The sequence below is a fragment of the Rhinoraja longicauda genome, chromosome 17 (assembly GCF_053455715.1).
Source record: "Rhinoraja longicauda isolate Sanriku21f chromosome 17, sRhiLon1.1, whole genome shotgun sequence".
Classification (NCBI taxonomy): domain Eukaryota; kingdom Metazoa; phylum Chordata; class Chondrichthyes; order Rajiformes; family Arhynchobatidae; genus Rhinoraja; species Rhinoraja longicauda.
This window is the reverse complement of record NC_135969.1, coordinates 20,983,150-21,005,714: the sequence shown is the minus strand read 5'-3', so window position 1 is coordinate 21,005,714 and position 22,565 is coordinate 20,983,150. Positions and strand designations below refer to the sequence as shown.

General features: G+C 49.4%; 1 protein-coding gene across 6 annotated transcripts in view; it reads right to left on the bottom strand.

Annotated features, from left to right (window-relative positions):
- Nucleotides 1-12,768: 12,768 nt before the first annotated feature.
- Nucleotides 12,769-22,565, bottom strand: part of usp19 (ubiquitin specific peptidase 19) — a 109,028-nt gene continuing 99,231 nt past the window's right edge. For 5 of the 6 annotated variants that reach the window (XM_078414282.1, XM_078414286.1, XM_078414284.1 and 2 more), the window contains one exon: nucleotides 16,016-18,364. In XM_078414282.1, the coding sequence (XP_078270408.1) occupies nucleotides 18,131-18,364 (234 nt within the window). In that variant the 3' untranslated portion in view covers nucleotides 16,016-18,130. Of the gene's footprint in view, nucleotides 15,959-16,015; nucleotides 18,365-22,565 lie in introns of those variants that run through there. The other variant, XM_078414287.1, reaches the window with a different exon arrangement.

Sequence of the window (22,565 nt, the reverse complement as noted above, 5' to 3'; positions counted from 1 at the left end):
GTCTCTGTCCCATCCCGTGACTGACCCACGCGTGTCTCTGTCCTACCCCGTGACTGACCCATGTTTGTCTGAGTCCCTCTGTGGCCGGGCCTGGTGATCCACATTAATCGTCAGGTACCTCAGAACCCTCAGAGTCTCTGTGGTAGCCCATGATTCCCATCTCTGATGGCCTGCCACACAAGGAGAGGGAGTGGTTGCTACACCAGGGCACAGTGTATGACAGCAGAATGAATGGTTACATCAGTAACCCCAACACCCAGGAATGAAGGAGACTACAGAGAGTGGTGGACACTGCCCGGCCCATCACAGGTACTGACCTCCCCACCATCAAAGGGATCTGCTGCCTCAAGAAGCCAGCCAGCATCATCACAGACCCACACCACCCTGGCCACGCTCCCATCTCGCTGCTACCATCGGGAAGAAGGTACAGGAACCTGAAAACCATGACCTCCAGGTTCAAGAACAGCTTCTTCCCAGCAACCATCAGGCTCTTGAACACTGCACAACACTGACCTCAGCAACTGTGGTCTTCTGTGGACGGTGTCTTTGGTCGCACTACGGACTTTTGGACTATAATGGTTACAGTATTATAGTACAGTATAGTCAGAGTCATACAATACAGCCCAACTTGCCCCATCTACACTAGTCCCACCTGCCTGCATTTGGCCCATATCCCTCGAAACCTGTCCTATCCGCATACCTGTCCAAATGTCTTTTACAACCTGGTATTACGGTTATTAATTTATTGTATCATTGGTTATATATTTATCTGTGTGATCTTGTGATTATGGGCCTGTTCAGTTGCAGCAAGTGAGACCTTCGTGAGGGCGGATCTGTTCCCACGTCTCTCTCCCTGCAGAAGCTGACTGACCCGCTGAGTATTCCCAGCATGTTGCACTTAATTCCAGGTTCCCAGTGACTGCAGTGTTTGGTTTCTGAGTTCGCTTGTCCTGACTCGCATGTGTTGTAACCTGCCTCAGTACATCAACAAGTCTACACATCTCCAGAAGGGTCCCGACCCCAAACATCACCTATCCATGCTCTCCGACCCACTGCGTTACTCCACCACTTTGCTCCTCTTTTAAAAAAAATAAACCAGCATCTGCAGTTCCTTGCTCCAACAATTCCAATTACACTTGTTTGTCAGTGAACTGTGGCCGGGTCCCGCGAGGGCCCTGGGCCCAGTGTCGCTGGAATAAGGTTGTTGTTCTTGTGGGAAGCGACAGGGACACGGGCACGGAGAGGAGAGGAGAGTCTCACACAGGAGTCAGACAGGAACAGAGGACCGCGCCAAGCAGCTGCAAACGGGGAGGAAAGCAGGAGTGCCAACTCATTAAGTGAAGCTCCACAGGATGCCACTGGTGTAGCGGCCAAAGTGTGCACGGGGTGTGTGGGCACGAACAGTGGCCCTGGGGGGTATGTGGAGCACTGGCGCTGCGGCCTGTCACAGGGCAGAGAGCTGGGAGAGGTGGGACAGGGAACAGGGGGGGGGGGGGGGGTGAAGAAGAGGAATGGAGGCTGAGGAGGAGGAATAGCCCCCCTCCCTGGCTGTGACCGTGAGCCCAAGGCAGGCTGAGGACAGACCACAGCTTGGCCAGAGGGGCAGATAGATATCCCCCCGGGATCAGGTCCACCTGAGAGTAGGGGCAGAGGGGAGGGGGGGGGGGGGGGAGGGGGAGCCGCTCCCGAGACTCCATGGGAAACATGCTGCATCCTGATGCTTCACAAAGCAACTACACAAAGTGCTGGAGTAACTCAGCGGGTCAGGCAGCATCTGTGAAGAACACAGAGAGGTGGGGATGAGAGGGGGATCTTATAGAAACGTATAAAATTATAAAATGAATGGACAAGCTAGATGCAGGAAAACTGTTCCCAAAGTTAGGGGAGTCCAGAACCAAGGGCCACAGTCAAAGAATGAAGGGGAGGCCATTTAAAACTGAGATGAGAAAAAACATTTGCACCCAGAGTTGTGAATTTGTGCTATTCTCTGCCACAGAAGGCAGTGGAAGCCAAATCACTGGATGGATTTAAGAGAGAGTTAGATAGAGCTCTAGGGGCTAGTGGAATCAAGGGATATGGGGAGAAGGCAGGCACGTGTTACTGATTGCGGATGATCAGCCATGATCACAATGAATGGCGGTGCTGGCTCGAAGGGCCAAATGGCCTCCTCCTGCACCTATTTTCTCTGTTTCCATGTGATGTCTCTGGTCGGGACCCTTCTTCAGATCTTTAACGACGACCTCCAGGTAAGTTACAGCCGTGGTGAGTGTGCAGCAAAGCGTGACGTGTGAACACGTCTGACACTCTGTCAGCACATGTGTGTCACAGTGCCCATGTAACCCGCCAATCCATGCGTGTCCCAGTGCCCATGTAACCCGTTATTCCATGCGTGTCCCAGTGCCCATGTAACCCGTTATTCCATGCGTGTCCCAGTGCCCATGTAACCCACCACATCTAGCGTGTCCCAGTGCCCATGTAACCCATGCCCATGTCTAGCGTGTCCCCTTCTGTAGACCTGAGTGGCGCTGAGTTTGTTAGAAACTTCATTTCCTGGTGTGGCAGGAAACGGGCAATGAGACAAATATGTATCCGTCTGAAAGCAGTGGAACGAGGGATGGTGACTCAGCAGGGAAATGGAAGATAATGGTGGAAACAGGACAGGCTGACAACACGAGAAAGACAGCAGCAGTTGAACAATCGTACTGTTACTGAATTCCAAAAAGCGAATCAAACATTGATAAGGAAAGGGGATGTAGAAAGGAGAAGCAACTGCAGAAACTGAGAAGTGCGTGAATCACTGAGTGACAAAGCTTTCAGTGGGCCTAGGGCAGGCTGGGCAGCAGTAAGATCGAGGAATAAGGGGATGGTCGGCCAGACAAGCAGACACTGCTGATTCGCACAGTGCACAAAACCTCGGGCAGACAGTGGTGGACACTGGCTCTCCTGTAAACAGGGAGAAGCAAGATATTAGCATTGGTAAACTGAAAGGCAGTGTTGGAGAAATTACTGCAAAGTGATAATCCTGCAGCATCGTGTGAGCGGATGTGGGTTGGCAGTGTGTTTGTGGGGACTGCGCTGTCTTCTTACAAAGTGCACGTCAGTTCTGGACTGGTTCCCCAGACTGGGGGGGGGGGGGGAGGGAGGGGACCGATTGGCACCCCAGGGTGCTGGTCTGATGTCCCTGTCACCCCTCCGAAAGCAACGAGAAGGGGGGGTGGGGGGAGAGAAGAGGGGGAGAGAAGGGGGGGAGAGAAGGGGGGGAGAGAGAAGGGGGAGAGAGAAGGGGGTGAGAGAAGGGGGGGAGAGAAGGGGGAGAGAAGGGGGGAGAGAGAAGGGGGAGAGAGAAGGGGGGAGAGAAGGGGGGAGAGAAGGGGGGAGAGAAGGGGGGGAGAGAAGGGGGAGAGAGAAGGGGGAGAGAGAAGGGGGGAGAGAAGGGGGAGAGAGAAGGGGGGGAGAGAAGGGGGAGAGAGAAGGGGGAGAGAGAAGGGGGAGAGAGAAGGGGGGAGAGAGAAGGGGGAGAGAAGAGGGGGAGAGAAGAGGGGGAGAGAAGAGGGGGAGAGAAGGGGGGAGAGAAGGGGGGGAGAAGGGAGAGAGAGAAGGGGGAGAGAGAAGGGGGGGAGGGAAGGGGGGGAGAGAAGGGGGGGAGAGAAGGGGGGGAGAGAAGGGGGAGAGAGAAGGGGGGAGAGAAGGGGGAGAGAGAAGGGGGAGAGAGAAGGGGGGGAGAGAAGAGGGGGAGAGAAGGGGGGAGAGAAGGGGGGAGAGAAGGGGGGAGAGAAGGGGGGAGAGAGAAGGGGGAGAGAGAAGGGGGGGAGAGAAGGGGGAGAGAGAAGGGGGGAGAGAGAAGGGGGAGAGAAGAGGGGGAGAGAAGGGGGAGAGAAGGGGGGAGAGAAGGGGGGGAGAAGGGAGAGAGAGAAGGGGGAGAGGGAAGGGGGGAGAGAAGGGGGGAGAGAAGGGGGGGAGAGAAGGGGGGAGAGAAGGGGGGAGAGAAGGGGGGAGAGAAGGGGGGGAGAGAGAAGGGGGAGAGAGAGAAGGGGGAGAGAGAGAAGGGGGGAGAGAAAGGGGGGGAGAGAAGGGGGGGGAGAAGGGGGGGAGAGAAGGGGGGGGGAGAGACGGGGGTGAGGAGGAGAGGGGAGCCCCCACTTGGTCAGTACAGGCAACCGCGTATTGACAAGTCCAAGTACAGCAAGGGTCTGGAGTTCATAGTTATCTGAACTCAAGGTGACCTTCCCCCTGGTCCGGAATCTCGCGCTGATATAGTCAACCCGAGAGAATGAGTTCAAACACAGTTTGCAAATTTGAGTTCCTGTTTCTAAAATTGATGTTCTCAGTAAATTAGGCCGCCGAGCTGTTGCAAGAGGTGCAGGTAAGGAAGGCGGTCGCAGACTGTGATCCATCCGGCACACAACGTGGGCCAGCAGACAGCTCCCTCTGACGTATCTGGGCAAGGCATGGTCCTCTCTCCATCAGGGGGGGGGGGGGGGCAAGGAATGGCAATTGCCATGCGTGAGGGGTAGTGGTTTGAGGTGTCAGACCAGGGCAGTGCTTACACAGTAAATGGCAGAGCCCTGGAGAGTGTTGGAGAACAGAGCGATATGGGGGTACAGGTGCACGGTTCCTGAACGTGGTGAGCCAGGTGGACAGGATGGTGAAGAAGGTTTTGGCACATTGCCCTTCATTGGGAAGGGCATTTAGTGCAAACGTTGAGACATCATGATGCAGCTGTCCAAGTTGTTGGTGAGACCACACTTGGAGCACTGTCTGTAGTTCTGGTCGCACAGCGAGAGGAACGATGCCATTCAGTTGGAGAGGGTGCAGAAGAGATTCACCAGGAGGTTACCTGGGCTTGAGTTACAGGGAGAGGTTGGATAAGCTGGGAGTTTGCTCTTCGGAGCGTATGAGGCTGAGGGGGGTGACCTTATTGAGGTGCACAAGATCACGAGGGGCACGGATAAAGACTTTTATCCCAACATAGAGGATTCTAAAACTAGAGGGCACAGGCTAAAGGTGAGAGGGGAGAGATTTAAGAGGGACCTCAGGGGCAACGTTTTCACTCAGAGGGTAGTCCGTATCTGGAACAAGTTGCCAGAGGAAGCTGTGGATACCATTGCGACTTTTAATAGGCATTTATATGGAGAGGAAGGGTTTAGAGGGAAATGGGCCAAATGCTGGCAAATGGGACTAGCCCACTTGGTCGGCATGGGCAAGGTGGGCCGAAGGGCCTGTTTCCGTGCTGCGCGGCTTTAAGACTGTGCGACACGAGGTTGTATGGCTCCATGCTGTCAGTCGTTAATTAACCAGCTGTGGCCTGTGTACATTTACACTGTAATACCCTTGGGGAGGGAAAGCGTAGAGGTTTCCATGGAGACGGGGAGGCGAGTGCACAAAGCTCCCAGGATTCAGCCTCTTCATCCCGAGGAGTCTTTAGATTCAAGCAGCACCCGGGAGGTTATTTATTAGCGACGCTGAGTCACAGGCAGAGCTACGCAAGGTGCACAGTGCTCCCTGATGTGGGCTGGTGTGACAGGCAGGCTGACCAAAGGCGTGGACTTGGCTCTGATGTTGGAGGCGCACACAGAGGCAGCAGCGGGGCGGAGAGTTGTAGGGGGAGAGCGGGAACCGACACGCCAACCATGGCTGAATATCCCATCAGTCACACCTCTCCCACACCGCAGTCTGACACTTAACAACATTAATGCACGCAGTCTGCTCCAGGGAAGGTGGAATCTAGAACCAGCGGGCACAGGTTTAAGGTGAATTTAATAGGAACCTGAGGGGCAACTTTTTTTTTTACACACAGGGTGTTGGGTGTATGGAACGAGCTGCCAGAGGAGGTAGTTGAGGCAGGTATTATAACAACATTTAAAAGACATTTGGACAGGTACATGGTTAGGAAAGGTTTCTGGCAAATGTGTGCTAATGCGACATGTGGATGGGGCATGGTGGTTGCATGAGCAAGTTGGGCAGAAGGGCCTGTTCCTGTGCTGTGTGACTCTACCACAGCTGGGGACCAGTCTTTCAACAGAGAAGGTTTAGGGGACATTCAACAAATTGTGTTTGAAATTTGCCCCTCTAAGGCAGGAGGGTGGGCGGGAGAGGGTAGCATCAGGGCGGGGGGAGGGAGAAGATGCATTGGGCCCACAGTGGTGATTTGCTGATGGAAGACAGAGGGTTGTGGTGGAAGGATGTTATTCTAGCTGGAGGTCTGTGACCAGTGGAGTTCTCCAGTGATCTGTGCCGGTTGTGATATGTAAAAATAACTTGGTTATAAATGAAGATGGGTTGGTTATAAATGAAGTGACGAAACTGTGGTAAAGAAGGCGTACGGTATGCTTGCCTTAATTGGTCAGGGCGTTGAGTAAAGAGGCCAGCAAGTGGCGCAACTTTATCGGACTGGTCAGGCCGCATTTGGAGATGGTGTGGACTCTCTGGAGAGGTGGATTACCAGGGTGCTGCCTGGATTAGAGGGTATTAGTTATAAGGAGAGTTTGGACAAACTCGGGCTGTGGAGCATTGGAGGTTCAGGCGAAAGTTGATCGAAGTATATAACAATTATGAAGCATAGATAACCATGTAACGTTGCACCGGCCTGACTCTTAGAATGTAACCGAGCACGCTTCTCTCCCACGTCCGCTGATAGATCAGGAATGTGAACTATTGAGTTCCGTTTAATCTCTGGGAATATATCTAATCTATCGGTGTGAACAGCCCAGTCTCCGGAGTTTCTGAGCTGGCGAGCAGCGCCGTGGGTTGTGAAATGAAGGGGAGGTGTGAGAGGATTCAACAGTTCATCCAAATATGGGCAGCATCTGTGGAAGTAAAGGGCAGAATCAGAGCGCTTTACATCCACGAGCCTTCAGCACAAGTGGTGACCTGATCCAATGTAGATGTTGGTTTGTACCGACGGTAGACACACTGTGCTGGAGTAACTCAGCGGGTCAGGCACCATCTCAGGAGGAAAAGGATGGGCAACGTTTTGGGTCGAGACAGTATGAAGAAGGGTCTGGACCCGAAACGTCACCCATCCCTTTCCTCCAGAGACGCTGCCTGACCCGCTCAGTTACTCCGGCACTTTGTGTCTACTTGCACTGCCCCGCTCTCCAGATGTCCGCCGGCCAGTGGTGTCTCTCTCCAGCACTCTGTGTTTATTTGGGGTTTCCAGCATCTGCTGTATTTGACTGATCAGATTACCGCCCTGATTGCCTGCAGAGGTTATCTGGGGTTTGTAACTTGGTCACTTTGCTGGCAGTGAGGCGCCTGTCCAGCTTTGTTGAATGCAGAGTCCGGCTGAGCAGGGAAATCACTTCACAAGCCTGGCTCTCTGAAGGGTCGGAGAGACAAGGAACTGCAGATGTGTCTCGTTCATTAAAAAATAGACACAAAGACTGATCAGCCTGAAGGGTCCCGATCCCAAATGTCTTCAGAGATATTGCCTGTCCCGCTGAGTTGCTCCAGCACTTTGTCTCTGCTTTTGAGTTGCAGCTCCAAGGCTGTCCAGTGGGGGGAGCATCGACCAGTTTGAGTTGAAGGCCGAAGTTGGAGCCACTTATCTCCACCCCCTCACAATGTCCCAATCGAACAGGATGCCAGAACCACTATCCTCCGCCTGCACATGATCCATGTCCCTCCATATCCATGTGCCTGTCGTATCACTATCGTAAACACCACTATCGTATCTGCCTCCACCACCATCCCCGGAGTTCCAGACCCCACCACCCCCGCTCATCTCCTTTAAACATCCCCCTCCTCTTTCCTCTCCAGTCTTTGACATTTCCACCCCGGGGGAGGGGCTCTGACTGTGTACCCTATTTGTGCCTCTCATAATGTTTATATACTTCAATCAATTCTCGCCTGAACCTCCAATGCTCCAGAGAAAACAACGCAAGTTTGTCCAAACTCTCCTTATAGCTAATACCCTCTAATCCAGGCAGCATCCTGGTAATCCACCTCTGCACCCTCTCCAAAGACTCCACATCCTCCTTGTAATTGGTGGGGGTGACCAGAACTGCACACCATCTCCAAATGCAGCCTGACAAGTTCTATAAAGCTGCGCCATAACTTCCTGGCTCATACTCAACCAATTAAGGTAAGCATACCTTACGCCTTCTTTACCACTGTTTTGTCACTTTCAGGGAGTTATGGAATTCGACCCCAAGATCCCTGGGTATAAGGGTCTTACACTAACTATATACTTTCACCTTACATTCGATTTGAGTACAGGAGCAAAGAAGTTCTTCTGCAGTTGTATAGGGCCCTGGTGAGACCACATCTGGAGTATTGTGTGCAGTTTTGATCTCCTAATTTGAGGAAGGACATCCTTGCTATTGAGGCAGTGCAGCGTAGGTTCACGAGGTTAATCCCTGGGATGGAGGGACTGTCATACGAGGAAAGATTGGAGGGATATGGACCAAGCGCAGGCAAGTGAGACTAGTGTAGCTGGGACATTGTTGGCGGTATGGGCGTACTGGGCCGAAGGGCCTGTTTCCACACTGTATCACTCTCTGACTCTAACCCATCTTCATTTATAAACCAAATTATTTTTATATATCACAACTGGCACAGATCACTGTAGAATTCCACTGGTCACAGACCTCCATCCTGAGTAACATCCTTCCACCACAACCCTCTGTCTTCTATCAGAAAATCACCACTGTGGGTCCCTATGCATCTTCTCCCTCCCCCCGTCCTGAGTATCCCCTAAACCTTACATGGGCAGCTGCTGCAGAACCTGCACGGATGGGAGCTGCAACACGAGATAGATCTCAACGGGAGCAATGTCTGTTCCTCGTGAAGGATGGACACCGAGACCTGTGCCGTGCATCGGACTGGGCAGTGGTGAAGCCACAGGAGGTCTGGAGCTGGTTGAACATGGGCAGTGCCTGTCCATCCATGTTGATCAATACTGCACCCTCTGTCTGTGGGGGAAACACCCTCAATCCCCCAACACACTCCAGCCAATCAAATATTAATTACAGTAACAAGGAACTGCAGATGGGGGTTTTCAAAGATAAGACAAAGTGTTGAAGTAACACAGCAGGTCAGGCAGTGGAGAAGATGAATATCCATGTGCTCCAGAGATACTGCCTGACCTGCTGAGTTACACCAGCACTTTGTGTCCTTTTTGAAAAATATTCATATGGCAACTGGAGAAACGGAGGAAAGTGACTGCTTTGTCCTGGACTGTCCAGAGCCATACAGCACGGGAACAGGCCCTTCGTCCCACTTGTCCATGCCAATCAAGAGGCCCCATCTAAGCTAGTCCCATTTGCTCATGTTTGGCCCTTACCCCTCTAACCCCTTCTTATTCATGTACCCATCCAAATGTCTTTTAAATGCTGTTGCAGTCCCTGCCTCAATTACCTCCTCTGACAGATGGCGGTCTTTGTGGGCCAGTTGGGAGCGGTTTCACTGAGTTGTGGGGTTTCACACAGCGTTCCAGACAGCCAAGGATGTTATCAGGCCCAGACTTCAGTGCAATGCAGAGGGTCGCACAGCGGAAAGTTACTCTTTTTCTTCACAGGCGACGTCTGTCCTAGAGTTGAACAGCGCTTAAACAGGCCCTTCGGCCCACCTTGTCCATGCCGACCATGTCAGCATACTGCATTTGGTCTAGATCTCTCTAAACATCCTATCCTTATATCTGTCCAAATGTAGTTTGAATGTTGTAATTGTATCCGCTTCTATAGCTTCCACTGGCAGCTCGTTCCAGATATGGACTACCCTCGGAGTGTGGCTCCCGAGAACACTGAATCCATTCTTAAGCCTGTGGCCCTAGTTTTAGACTCCTCTACACGGTAGCGCAGCGGTAGAGTTGCTGCTTTACAACGAATGCAGCGCCGGAGACTCAGGTTCGATCCTGACTACGGGTGCTGCACTGTAAGGAGTTTGTACGTTCTCCCCGTGACCTGCGTGGGTTTTCTCCGAGATCTTCGGTTTCCTCCCACACTCCAAAGATGTACAGGTATGTAGGTTAATTGGCTGGGTAAATGTAAAAATTGTCCCTAGTGGGTGTAGGATAGTGTTAATGTACGGGGATCACTGGGCGGCACGGACTTGGAGGGCCGAAAAGGCCTGTTTCCGGCTGTATATATATGATATGATATGATAAGACTGAGAACGTTCACTTTCTCTGTGTCCCTCATAGTCTTGTAAACCTCAATAAGGCCACCCCTTAGCCTTCTACACTCCAAGAGTTTATCTCACCTCTTCCTGTAACTCAGTCCGCCAGCCCAGGTAACAACCTGGTGAATGTTTTCTGCACCCTTAATGACATTGTTCCTGTAGCTGGGTGACCAGAACTGCAGAGTTTCTCCAAGTGTGGTTTCACCAGCGACTTGTACAGGTGCATCACTGTTGTACAAGTCTGACCAAACTGCAGAATGGGCCAGTATTACCTTGTTCTATAAAATGATGTAAAGTTCATAATCAGTAGCCAACCACTTACTTTTTTGTGTGTCTTGGGATGAAGATCCATGTGTTTTAGTTGATCTTTGGCACCTTCAATGAGACTCCACCACCGGACAGATCTGAACTCTCCACTGGCCATTCCATCCCAACTCCCTGCTCTTCTGTCTCCATCAACAATTCTCCCAATGATGCACCTGACCTGTGTTCTTATCTTCTCTAACTTCTCTAACTTACGGCTTATTCCCTGGGCGACCCTAACATTTGAATGATATTCCCTTTGTTTTATACATTCCTCTCACCACCTTCTCTGCAACAAAACTTACATGTTTCTCCTCAGTTCCAACAAAGTCTTAAATGTGTAACATGTACTCTTTCTCTTTCCACAGATGGTGCCTGGCCTGCTGAGTGTTTCCAGCATTTACTGTTTTATCTCTTTTAGCTCTCTGGAGACTTCACTAGGATATTACCAGGACTTCAGCTAGGAGGGACAGGCTGGATAGGCTTGAACTTTTCAGTTTGGATTGTCGGAGTCTGAGAGGTGAGCTTGGAAAGCAACTGCAAGAAACTAGAACAGAGAACAGCACAGGAACTGGCCCTTCAGACCACGTCCAGGTCAAACACGAGGTCAAATTGAACTAGTCTCCCCTGTCTGTACGTGACCTATAACCCTCCATTTCTACGTGCTTATCTAAAGGCTTCTTGGAGGAGATGCTGGAATCTTGAGCAAAACACAAGTGCTGGAGGAACTCAGAGGGTCAGGCAGCATCTGTGGAGGGAAAGCTGGAAAAGATAGGATAGGGTATGCACAGGATTTCAAGAGGTATATGTCACAGAGAGTACTCCTACAAAAGGGTACTGCTCCTAAGTGCTCTGTTAAGGAATTACAGAGAAATGTTCTTATCAGAATTAAATCTGTTCTATGGCAAAAGGCAAGTAAAAACCTTGAGAAATGGCAAACTAAAGCAGGGGTTCTTTAAATTAATCCCAGCATGAGATACACTCATGACGAGGAAGCAATGGATACTCTAGTGGTTGTATGAAGGTGTGTGGGTGGGCAAGACATAAGAAGGGGGTAAACAGCAGCTAAAACACACAGAGGCCTGTGCAACATCATTGAAGGTAGGGATAAAAAGATGGCCAGGAATAGCAGCAAGTAACAACTATTTTTTTTAAAGGTATCAATTAAATGTAAGGAAAATATATCAAAATAAACCAATCCAGAGATTAACAATGTGATATAAGGAACAGCAGATGCTGGTTTAAAAAAGACACAAAGTGCTGGAGTAACTCAGCGGGTCAGACAGGAGCTCTGGAGAACATGGATTTGTGACACTTCAGATTGGGATCCTCCTTGACTCAAGGAGGATCTCACCTTGAAATGGCACCTACCCATATTCTCCAGAGATGCTGCCTGACCGGCTGAGTTACTCCAGCACTTCTATCCGTTTTTGTAAACCAGCATCTGCAGTTCCTTGTGTGTCTCAGAATTTTTAACTCCTTGCTCCAACAGTGTCCTTTTCCCAAAGATTAACAATGCAAGGTATTTAATCAAGGGTAAGAAAATAATTCAAGTACATTAGAGTAAATAAGAAAGAATACATCAAAAGATTCAAGAATTCATGCTTTGGATCAAATTTGAAATGATTATTAAAAAAAATAGGATTTCAGATAACTAGAAATACCTTTTGTCCATTTGTGCGTAAAATAGGGGTATTTAGAAACATAGAAAATAGGTGCAGGAGGAGGCCATTTGGCCCTTCGAGCCAACACCACCATTCATTGTGATTATGGCTGATCATCTACAATCAGTAGCCTGTGCCTGCGCCCCATATCCCTTGATTCCACTAGCCCCTAGAGCTCTATCTAACTCTCTTTTAAATTCATCCAGTGAATTGACCTCCACTGGCTTCTGTGGCAGAGAATTCCACAAATTCACAACTCTGGGTGAAAAAGTTTCTTCTCACCTCAGTTTTAAATGGCCTCCCCTTTATTCTTAGACTGTGTCCCCTGGTTCGGTGTCCACTGGTTTTGTTGCATAAATGTATCAAAGAAACCCCAGCTAGACTGCTAGAGTAACTCAGTGGGACAGGCAGCACCTCTGGAGAGAAGGAATAGGTGACGTTTCGGGTCAAGACTTTTCTTCAGTCAAATAAACCACTGCAGTTTACCCATGTAGCATCCCCCCTGTGAGAACCCCCCCCCCCCAACCCAACCCGCAGCTCATGAGAAGCATCAACCAGGGTCAAATGCCCAGGTGGGAACATGGGATCAAATCTGTGCCCTCAGATAGGCAACAACAGATTTTTATCAATAACCTTGCAAAGTGCAGCATGAAATGAACAGAAGTCAATAAGACAAGGGCAAAACTATGTGTTTAATCAAGGAGAAATTAACAAACTGAAGTGCAAACAATTAATTTACACAACATTTTGTAAGACAGTGACTGTGACCACATACCTTCAAAGTTAGGGCTAAGAAGAAGATAAAGAGCAACTCCAAATCAACAAACGGGACTGGGGAAGGTCAGTGGATGTGTGTAGGGTTGGAGGGTGAGTGGGGCAGGAGGGAGGGGGGTGGGGCAGGAGGGAGGGGGGGTGGGGCAGGAGGGAGGGGGGGTGGGGCAGGAGGGAGGGGGAGTGGAGCAGGAGGGTGGGGCAGGAGGGAGAGGGAGTGGGGCAGGAGTGAGGGGGTGGGGCAGGAGTGAGGGGGGTGGGGCAGGAGGGAGGGGGTTGGGGCAGGAGGGAGGGGGGTGGGGCAGGAGGGAGGGTGAGTGGGGCAGGAGTGAGGGGGGTGGGGCAGGAGGGAGGGGGGTGGGGCAGGAGGGAGAGAGAGTGGGGCAGGAGGCAAAGTAAGGGAAGAGAGAAAACAAGAGGGGGGTGGAGGGAGTGACCATGAGGGGTGGGGAGAGAGAGAAAATGGAAGTAGCAGTGAAGGGAGAGACCAAGAAAGTCGGGGGAAGGGGAAGATGGAGGAAGTGGATGCGAGAGTGAGGGGTGTTGATGAGGAGTTTGTGAGAGAACATACAGAAAAGACAAACTAAAATCACACTTTTCATTGTTAAAACAGCCGCAGAAAGTTACCAATGTTCTTATTCAAAATAACTTTAGAATCATTTCCCCAGTCGCACTGCTTTCCATAGTCTCTGGTACACATCAGGAAGCTGGTGGCAGTGCCCATGAATGCTGTGCCAATGTGCCATTCCCCATACCCCACCTTGGAGAGTGGGTGCCACTGGCCTCCAGCGTCAGTCTCTGCCTCACAACTTTTGACACAACAGACGAAAGCCACCGGAAAGAACGGAGATTTGCATTGTCCAAAAAATTCAAAATGAAAGCCCTTTTGCTCACTCACTTCCATAACACATCGCCTTGTGGCTTTCTCAGCCATCTTGCCACAGAGATGATTATTCCAGAAGGCTCTCTCTCCAAGAGCCATGACGGAAAGTGGGGCAGTCACACCAGAATCCCCTCCAGATCACCGGCCACATAACCCGTGGAGATTAGGAACGCAATCTCAACCAAGCTGGGGATGGGGGTCTAGATCCTGAAGCTCCTACCCCACAGTGGAGAACCTTCACCAAATGGGCCGAGTGCTCTGGGAAGAAGGTGTCCCGTAAGAACCTGGTGGCTCCCACATCTCCAGAGCAGGGCTGGGGCTGGCCAGATGTTCCACACACACCCTTTCCCAGTGCACATACCCACAGGGACAAGCAAAGAGTCTCAGATCCACAGGCCAGAGACAACAGGAGGGAATGCATGCAGCTACCGAGCCAAATAATGAGACAGGAGCCATGCCTGCTGGAGTTTGGTTTTTAGTAAATGAAAGCAAATACATTTTGATAATAAAATAGGAAAACAATTCAGTAAAAGTAAAGGGTCTTCAGAAATTATATCGGAAAGAAAAAAATAGAATCAACAACCACTTCAGAAACACAAATTCTCCTGCCCCTCAAACCTAAGCCTGGAGGTACAAACGGAGATACAGCAACGCAGGAATTAGGCAGCAACCTGTGGTTGAGGCTTCCCTCTGCCTTCCTTCTGAAGGCAGCTTGCAACTGCATCAAGACACGACATAGGGCTGGACACCATGTTGCGGTGGCAGCTTTCACTCAGGTACATGTAACCCGAGGCAACTGAGAGGCAACTAGGTAAAAGGACAACGCAGGAATCCTTAAAATGTTGCTCATTATCGATGCACTCTACTTTTGTGAGGGCAAACGAACTGCAAGGAAAGCCTGAAGGATCCAATTTAAATCTGGTTTTCAGAGCTGTTCTGCCCAGCCAGCAAGATGCACAGGAGTTGTAGGGATAGAGCCCAGCCTGTTGCACGGACATCCCGTTTCCCTTCCCGTTGTATAAATTGACACATCGCCATGTTGCAAAAGGAACACGCATTCCTGCACGCACACACGCACGAATACAGACATCCCATCATCATTGGCAGATGCCAAAATAGATAGGTGAGTGGAGACCATTTTCAGCAGTTTTGGACACCAATTCCCAGGGGCCCATGTGGGGGGACTGGGGTGGTGGGACATTAGCTTCCATGCAAAGATAACACCAGTTACAAGAGTACGCAAAGGTCACGAAATCATTCCAAACTACTCTTATCCAGCAGACAGTCCGATGAATACAACCTCTCCTAGTCGCATTGCCTTCCACTTCAGGGTTACCCCTCCTCTCAGCCCAGCTCTCTCCCTCTCCCTCTCTCTCTCTCACTCGGTGCCTCCGGCTGCTTCGTCCAAGGTGAGCCACATCCCAATGAGCAGTGGGGAACTGGCAAAAGGCTCAGCTCCCCAATCTTTGCCCGTTTAACTTGCAAACTTACAAACAAAAACAAATTTATTTTACTTTTTGTTCCTCCAATGATTCAGGAAACATTATACAAATCAAAAAGACCCTTTTTTGTTTCTTTTATATAAAGCAGATGTAAAGAGAGGTTTTTTAAAAAAGTAGCTGAAACAACGGTTGCAAACAGGTGATCCCAGATAGATGCTGTTGGCAGAACAAAGAGCACACCAGGCTGCCAAATATTCCCATCAATATGCACGTTGGTGACAGAATTGTTGTCTAAATACATTCCTTTGCATCACCTTAAAAACACAATTCAGCAGCATCCTCGCGCCACAATGGCATCAATGATAAGAAGACACCACCACAAATTCCTCCCAACCATCTCATTCCTAGTGCCTCCAAGTCAGACCCAGAGAAAGGGGTGGGAGTGGAGGCTGGGGTGGGGGGGGAGGGAGGGACGGTGGGGGGGAGGGGCGTTGGGGTAAAGAAGGTGAGGAGGGGAGGGGATGGAGGGAAATAAATTAGTTTTATGAATTGAGGGGCTGTATTTTTTGTCCAAAGTGCCAGGTCTCTTGCTGTGACATGCAGTTTATACAGAGTGCCCGTGAGCAGGACATTCAGTCTACCTCCTCCACGTTTCCATAGGCTGGGGCGCAGTGCTCCGTGGCGGGACGCGAGAACAGACCAGACACCGAGTCTGGCGTCAGCTGGGGAGCATCTTCGGGGTCCACAGCTGCCCCCCGTGCTGCCTGACTAGAAGCCTGTAAATATATCAATCCCAAGATTTAGGACAAAAAGAGAGGACAACAGTGCTGTGCAACTCAAAATCGGCTGAAAAAGTCCAATAAAAATTTATTACATTTGATTTTTGCATTTGACTGCACCAGTATATTTTAAGAATCATATTTAAACCTCAAATGTTAATTAGTTATGTTCACTGACACTTGAGTGCAAGTACTGAAAATTGCAAATGAGATTTAAACTCTGCAGTTTTACAAGCTTAAAACACATTAACATTACAACATGAAAAAAAAATTAAAATATACATTTAGCGGGGAGCCACCCACTGTAACATCTAATGTTATACAATCCAGGACAAAACACCACGCACACATGCATCCACGCGCACACACTCACCCACACGCACACACTCACCCACACGCACACTCACCCACACGCACTCACCCACACGTACTCACCCACACGCACACTCACCCGCACGCACACTCACCCGCACGCACACTCACCCGCACGCACACACTCACCCGCACGCACACTCACCCGCACGCACACTCACCCGCACTCATCCGCACGCACTCATCCACACGCACTCATCCGCACGCACTCACCCGCACGCACTCATCCACACGCACTCACCCACACGCGCACTCACCCGCACGCACTCATCCGCACGCACTCACCCGCACGCACTCACCCACACGCGCACTCACCCGCACGCACTCATCCGCACGCACTCACCCGCACGCACTCACCCGCACGCACTCACCCACACGCGCACTCACCCGCACGCACTCATCCGCACGCACTCACCCGCACGCACTCACCCGCACGCACACAAACCCGCACGCACTCACCCACAACCGCACGCACTCACCTGCACTCATCAACACGCACACTCACTCACCCACACGCACACTCACACTCACCCACACGCACACACACGCACACTCACCCTCACGCACACTGACCCACACGCACATTGACCCACACGCACTGACCCAAACACACACTCATCCACACACTCACACTCACCCACACACTCTCATCCACACACACACACACTCACTCATCCACACACACTCACCCACACACACTCATCCACACACACTCATCCACACACACTCATCCACACACACTCATCCACACCCACACACACTCATCCACACACTCATCCACACACACACACACACACATCCACACTCACTCACCCACACCTCCACACTCACTCACCCACATACACACGCACGTAGGCCGCCTTTGCACGCAACATTTGAGATACAATGTTAGAAACATTTTAAAAAGTAACAGGCCATGAATGGACAACAGTTTATAATTCTAATCAAGCGTTAGGTTTGCAACATCCTGCAAAGATACAGTCAACATATTTCATTGTTGGGGGATAGCGTTGCTTGATAAAGGTTAGGCAGCCTCAGGCTGCACAACTGTGCATTTAATTAGTGCATTGTTGCTTGGATCATCAGAGAAGGGTACCACTCTCGTACCCCCACCCTGTCCCACTGCTCATTGCCCTGGCCTGGGAAGGGGAGGGGGAGGGAGATGGCCCCGATCTGTTACAGCAGTGGCCCACAAGCAGCAGTGAGTCAGATTCACCCGCACTATCCCCCCTCCCTCTGTATATCGGTGCCTTCAGCTGTGCGGATACGGTTCGGGCTGTGAGGGCGTTAGTATCTTGATGTCGTGGTAGTAAAACCAATACAATACACTGCTCAAAAATCAGTATGCTTCAGAGAGAAAAAAAATCATGTTGTTTTCAAGGATTTATTAACTAATTCTTAAAATGTAAACTGTCCATAATTAAAGCAATGATCAAACAATAGGCAGAGGTCAAAGACTACCAGTATTAAATTTTTATTTTTCTTTTAAGAACCACAATAAAACTAGTTGTAATGAGTAGTAAAGATGCCATCACAATGTCTCATCGTCCAACATTGACTGGCTCAAGACGGAACATGCAGTATTGAGCAGTCATTCTGAGCAATGTCCTTTAAAAAAATTAACAACTTGTGGGAAAATCAGGCAGCAGAGATAAAGCCACCCCGTGTATTTGCATGGCAGGACCATCACGGGTATGGGAATGGGAATGGGAATGGCTTGACCAAGGGTGTAAGATAGACAGAGTGAGGGGCTGGCGTGCCATTGTGACCAACCACGACCGCCCCCTGCTGCAGGTCCTAAATGAGCAATGGGTACAGGACATTTACAAAGAGAGCTAGTATAGCAGCGAAAGTGCTGAGGACAAAATATCGGATGCAGTCTTGGTCTGAGTAGTCTGTGAGCAGAGTTCCTGAGAGGTCCTCGTTCTTGCGAGACTGCAGGGGTCTAAGTCCCTGATTATGTCTGTCTGCTGTACGTGGTGCCTCTTCCCCAGTATCTTCTGCCTCCAACTCCTGCCATATGAGAGACGCCTGCGATTTGTGGAAACTCCCGTCAGCCTCTCAAAAGAACATCGTAATACAGGCCTTCTCTAACTCAAGTCCCCCAAAACAACAACAGAGCCACCTTTGGGCACAGTAAACCAGGAATGTGCAAGAGTTCTGTGGCAATCCTGATGGGAAAGCACTTGGCTGGGGAGAATTAACATTAGCGATAAACAGAAGGGAACAAAAGATTTAGAAAGGAATTGTTTCTCCTTTACGAGGGAGAAACAAACACCTAATGTAATAGGCAGGAAATAAATTGCAGATGCTGGTTTAAATCGAAGGTAAACACAAAAGGCTGGAGTAATTCAGCGGGTCAGGCAGCATCGCGGAAGAGAAGGAATGGGTGACGTTTCAGGTTGAGACCATTCTTCAGTCTGAAGGGTCTAGATCCTAAACGTCACCCATTCCTTCTTTCCAGAGATGCTGCCTGACCCGCTGAGTTACTCCAGCATTTTGTGTCTACCTAATGTAATAGGGCTGCTGATAAATGGGTCCAACGTTAGAGAACAGCTCTAAGCCAGAGTGGGTAATCGATCAGGAGCAGAAAGGTAGATTCATTCACCATTTTGTTGCAGTTCAGCACACCTCAGGAGCTGGAGTGGATAGTTGAGAAGAATGTGTGCTGTTCCACAGGTTAAAAATCACCCGCCATTTCTGTTCCCAACCACTGTCCGCGTGCTGGTGAATGGTTACTCCAGTGTTGGCAGAGTCCTGGACTGGTCAGAGTTTACGGGTCTGTTATAACCAGTGAGGGATGTGGGTCAGATAGAGAGGGGTGACATTTACCATAAAGACACTCATTTCCAACACAAGTTAAATTGACTATAATCAAATTTGGGAGGTGGGGGAACTCTTTTTTTACAGACCAGTCAATTGCAATAGAACATTTTGCACATTCCAAGAGGCCAATGATAACCCAGGTTAACATTGTAGGACAGGCTCGCCTGAGAGTAAGCAGAGTTAAAGCACCCATTGGTTTGGACATCCTGCACTCTGGCCATGCAGGATGGCATCTGCAGCAATACAATTTGATATTTTAACCCTCAACCCACCAACAACTTGAAACCAGCGCAACTCTCAGGTTAGCCTGCCTAATGTTATCAGACAGCAACAAATAATAGTGTAAACACAACTAGAATGTTAAATATACACAATCTAATTTCAATAAAATTAACACAAACTATGTAAAGCATTCAGCCTGTGTTTAAAACATTGTTGCGGGATGTTCTGTTTTCCTTCTAATCTCAGGGATACATTGAAAAAGGCAACAAGGGTGGCCAGATTATCACAGGGTGGTAACATGTGGAAGGGTAAAACGGGGGAAAATTGTGTCTCATTAATGTTCTCTATGGGAAACTGAATGTGATGCAGGAACTGAATGTGATGCTGCCCAATATTGGAGAAAAGTACAAAGTACAAAGTTAGATAAGGTGCTGGAAATCACCCTTGGGAATTCCAAACTTCTCGCCACCTCCATGGAGAGAGGAAACGAGGAGGCAAAATATCCCACACAGGGAATAGGCAAGCTGTCAAATATACAAGGGAGGGAAGTCTCACACAGAATATAAACCATCAGTGTTTCTTGAACCCATAAAGACATTTCCCAGCTTTAAAGGAGCCAGCTCTAGTTTGGAGCAGTACAAGGTCACTCAAAGAAAGCTCTTTGATACATGTACAAAGTCAGAATTAAATATTTACAATTGTAAAAAGAGTACTTTTCTCTGGTTTTGGAAGCATTGGGTTTTGGAAACAATTACTTGACAAATACCTGGCCTAGTGAATAATTGAGCCATCAGCGTTAGTTGAGCAGGGGGCCTGTGCAAACTTTGTTGCACAAAGCTTACAATGGTTTACAGCGAGATGAGAGGATTCAGTTCACAGCGAAAGAATGAAGGGTAACATGTTGGGAACCTCTTTAATTGATTCAGGTTCTTAACGGGCCCCTTGGTCCCTGAAATACTGGCTTGCTGTTCGGCGACAGCTTGCTCTTGCCTCTACCACCCCATCTATGCACACACTGCCACACAATCCACGCAGCACTCCCTAGATGCGGGGGGAGGATGGAGAGCAGCAAGAGCAGACAGATGGAGCAGTGCTACAGGGAGATTTGAGAAACAAACCCACTGAAAGCAATGAACAGCAGGAGGCCTGCAGGGACCGAGGCTAAATTAAGAAAGGTCACCTTTGAGCTCTTAATCTTACTAAGGCCATGAACATGATGGTCTCCAGGAGACTGTTACACAAAACAATTGTTTAAATGTTTTGTTTTAAAAGGAACAGGCTTACAGTTGCAGATATTCGCGGGATAAAACTAAAGGCTTCAGTAAACTGATTAGTAAAACCCGTGAATTGCCCTCAATATGCGGAGACTAGAACAAGCAGAGGTCTCTGGCGAACCACAGCAGCAGGCACTGAGGGAGAGAATAGGCTCATAGCACCAAGTGTAAAGCAGTGGGATAAATTTGCTTTTGGCCCACTGATCACTGGAAGACAAAGGTGCTGCAGGCTCGTTAGGCTTTACTAATCTGACCAAGAGCAGAACAATCAAAATGCTCCCAGTACACTGGGAAGTAGTGAAAGTGTGGGCCCATATCAGCCAAGTGTCACTCCTCCACAAGCAGTCTGCCTGCCTTGAACCACAGCTCAGGAACCTCCACATGAAAGTGTGGGCCCATATCAGCCAAGTGTCACTCCTCCACAAGCAGTCTGCCTGCCTTGAACCACAGCTCAGGAACCTCCACATGAAAGTGTGGGCCCATATCAGCCAAGTGTCACTCCTCCACAAGCAGTCTGCCTGCCTTGAACCACAGCTCAGGAACCTCCACATTACCATCATTGGCATCAGGGAGGGCAGCAGCATTCGCAATGCCTGTTCTACCCAATTTCTGTCACCTCATGTCCAAAAAGCCCCTTGGCACTACTCCCTGTTTTTAGCCAAATGATTAGCCATGTGTCTGCAGCCCTTTTATTCCATGGACTTCTCTCCATGTGGCACATCACCAAATAGCGTTTCGAACTTCATCAATCCTCTTGTTACATCAAACAAACTCTCATTGATTTGACACAGACCCGCCTTCAACAACATGCTAGATTCCTCCATAGTTGATCAAGTGACTTTTATCTCTGCTTCTCGAACCTTCTACACCAGAGGCTTGAGAGTCAAGAGTGTTTTGTGGTGATATTTCCCAAACAGAACAATGAAATGATTACTTGCAGCAGCACAACAGAATATGTAAACTGACAAGTCTGAAGGTCATGGGATTATTCCAACCCTAATGCTTGAACAGGATGCAACATTTGCAGGTTTCTAGTTCTTATTCTTGGGTAATTCCCCTGAACCCAAACCCTGTTTGGAAGATTATGGCCAGGGCCTCTGCAATTTCTTTCTACATCTCCCTCAGCAAACGAGGCTCATTCCATCCAGCTCTTGGATAAAGGACCAGGAGCTTTATCCATTTCAAGTGCAACCAGCTTTTCCAATTCCAACCCCATGCACTTCCCTTTGTGAAGACTACATCCAATACCTCAGCTGCACCTTCTGAGTAAACCACTCTTGCAGTCTGATCTCCTCCACTTCTCCTACAACCTGCTTCACGATTTCAGACCTGTGGAATATTTTTGGATTCTCATTTACATTTGCTGTGACTCAATCTCTCTTCACCTTTTACACATTTCCTCTGAACTTTCCACAATAACGAGACAAGGTCTTCCTCAGCTACCAAGGATAATGAGTCAACAAGGAAATACCATTGTCAACTGCTTGTGGCCATCACGCCAATGGCCTCCTCTCTCTGTCTCAACAATCTCTGCAAATTCATAGTAGCTCTGTGAGAAAATCAAAATTCCTAAGAAACATTTAAGTCCTGCTAAAGATCTGTACCATGGGATCTAATCCAGTCATGGCCAGTGTGTAGTCAGGTAGTGTTGCTGCTTCACTGCACCAACAAACTGGGTTCAACGCTGACCGTTGGTGCTATTTGTATGAAGTACACACGGTCTCCTTGCATCTGTGCGTTTCCCCCGGATACTCTAGTTTCCACACACATTCCAAAGATGTGCAAGTTATTAGGTTAATTGCTGCCGTAAACTATCCCTTGTGTTGGAGAATTAAAGGGGAGCCGATGGGCTGGGAGAGAGAATAAGTCACAGAGAAATGGGAGAGCTGAGGCCAACACAAGTCATCCAT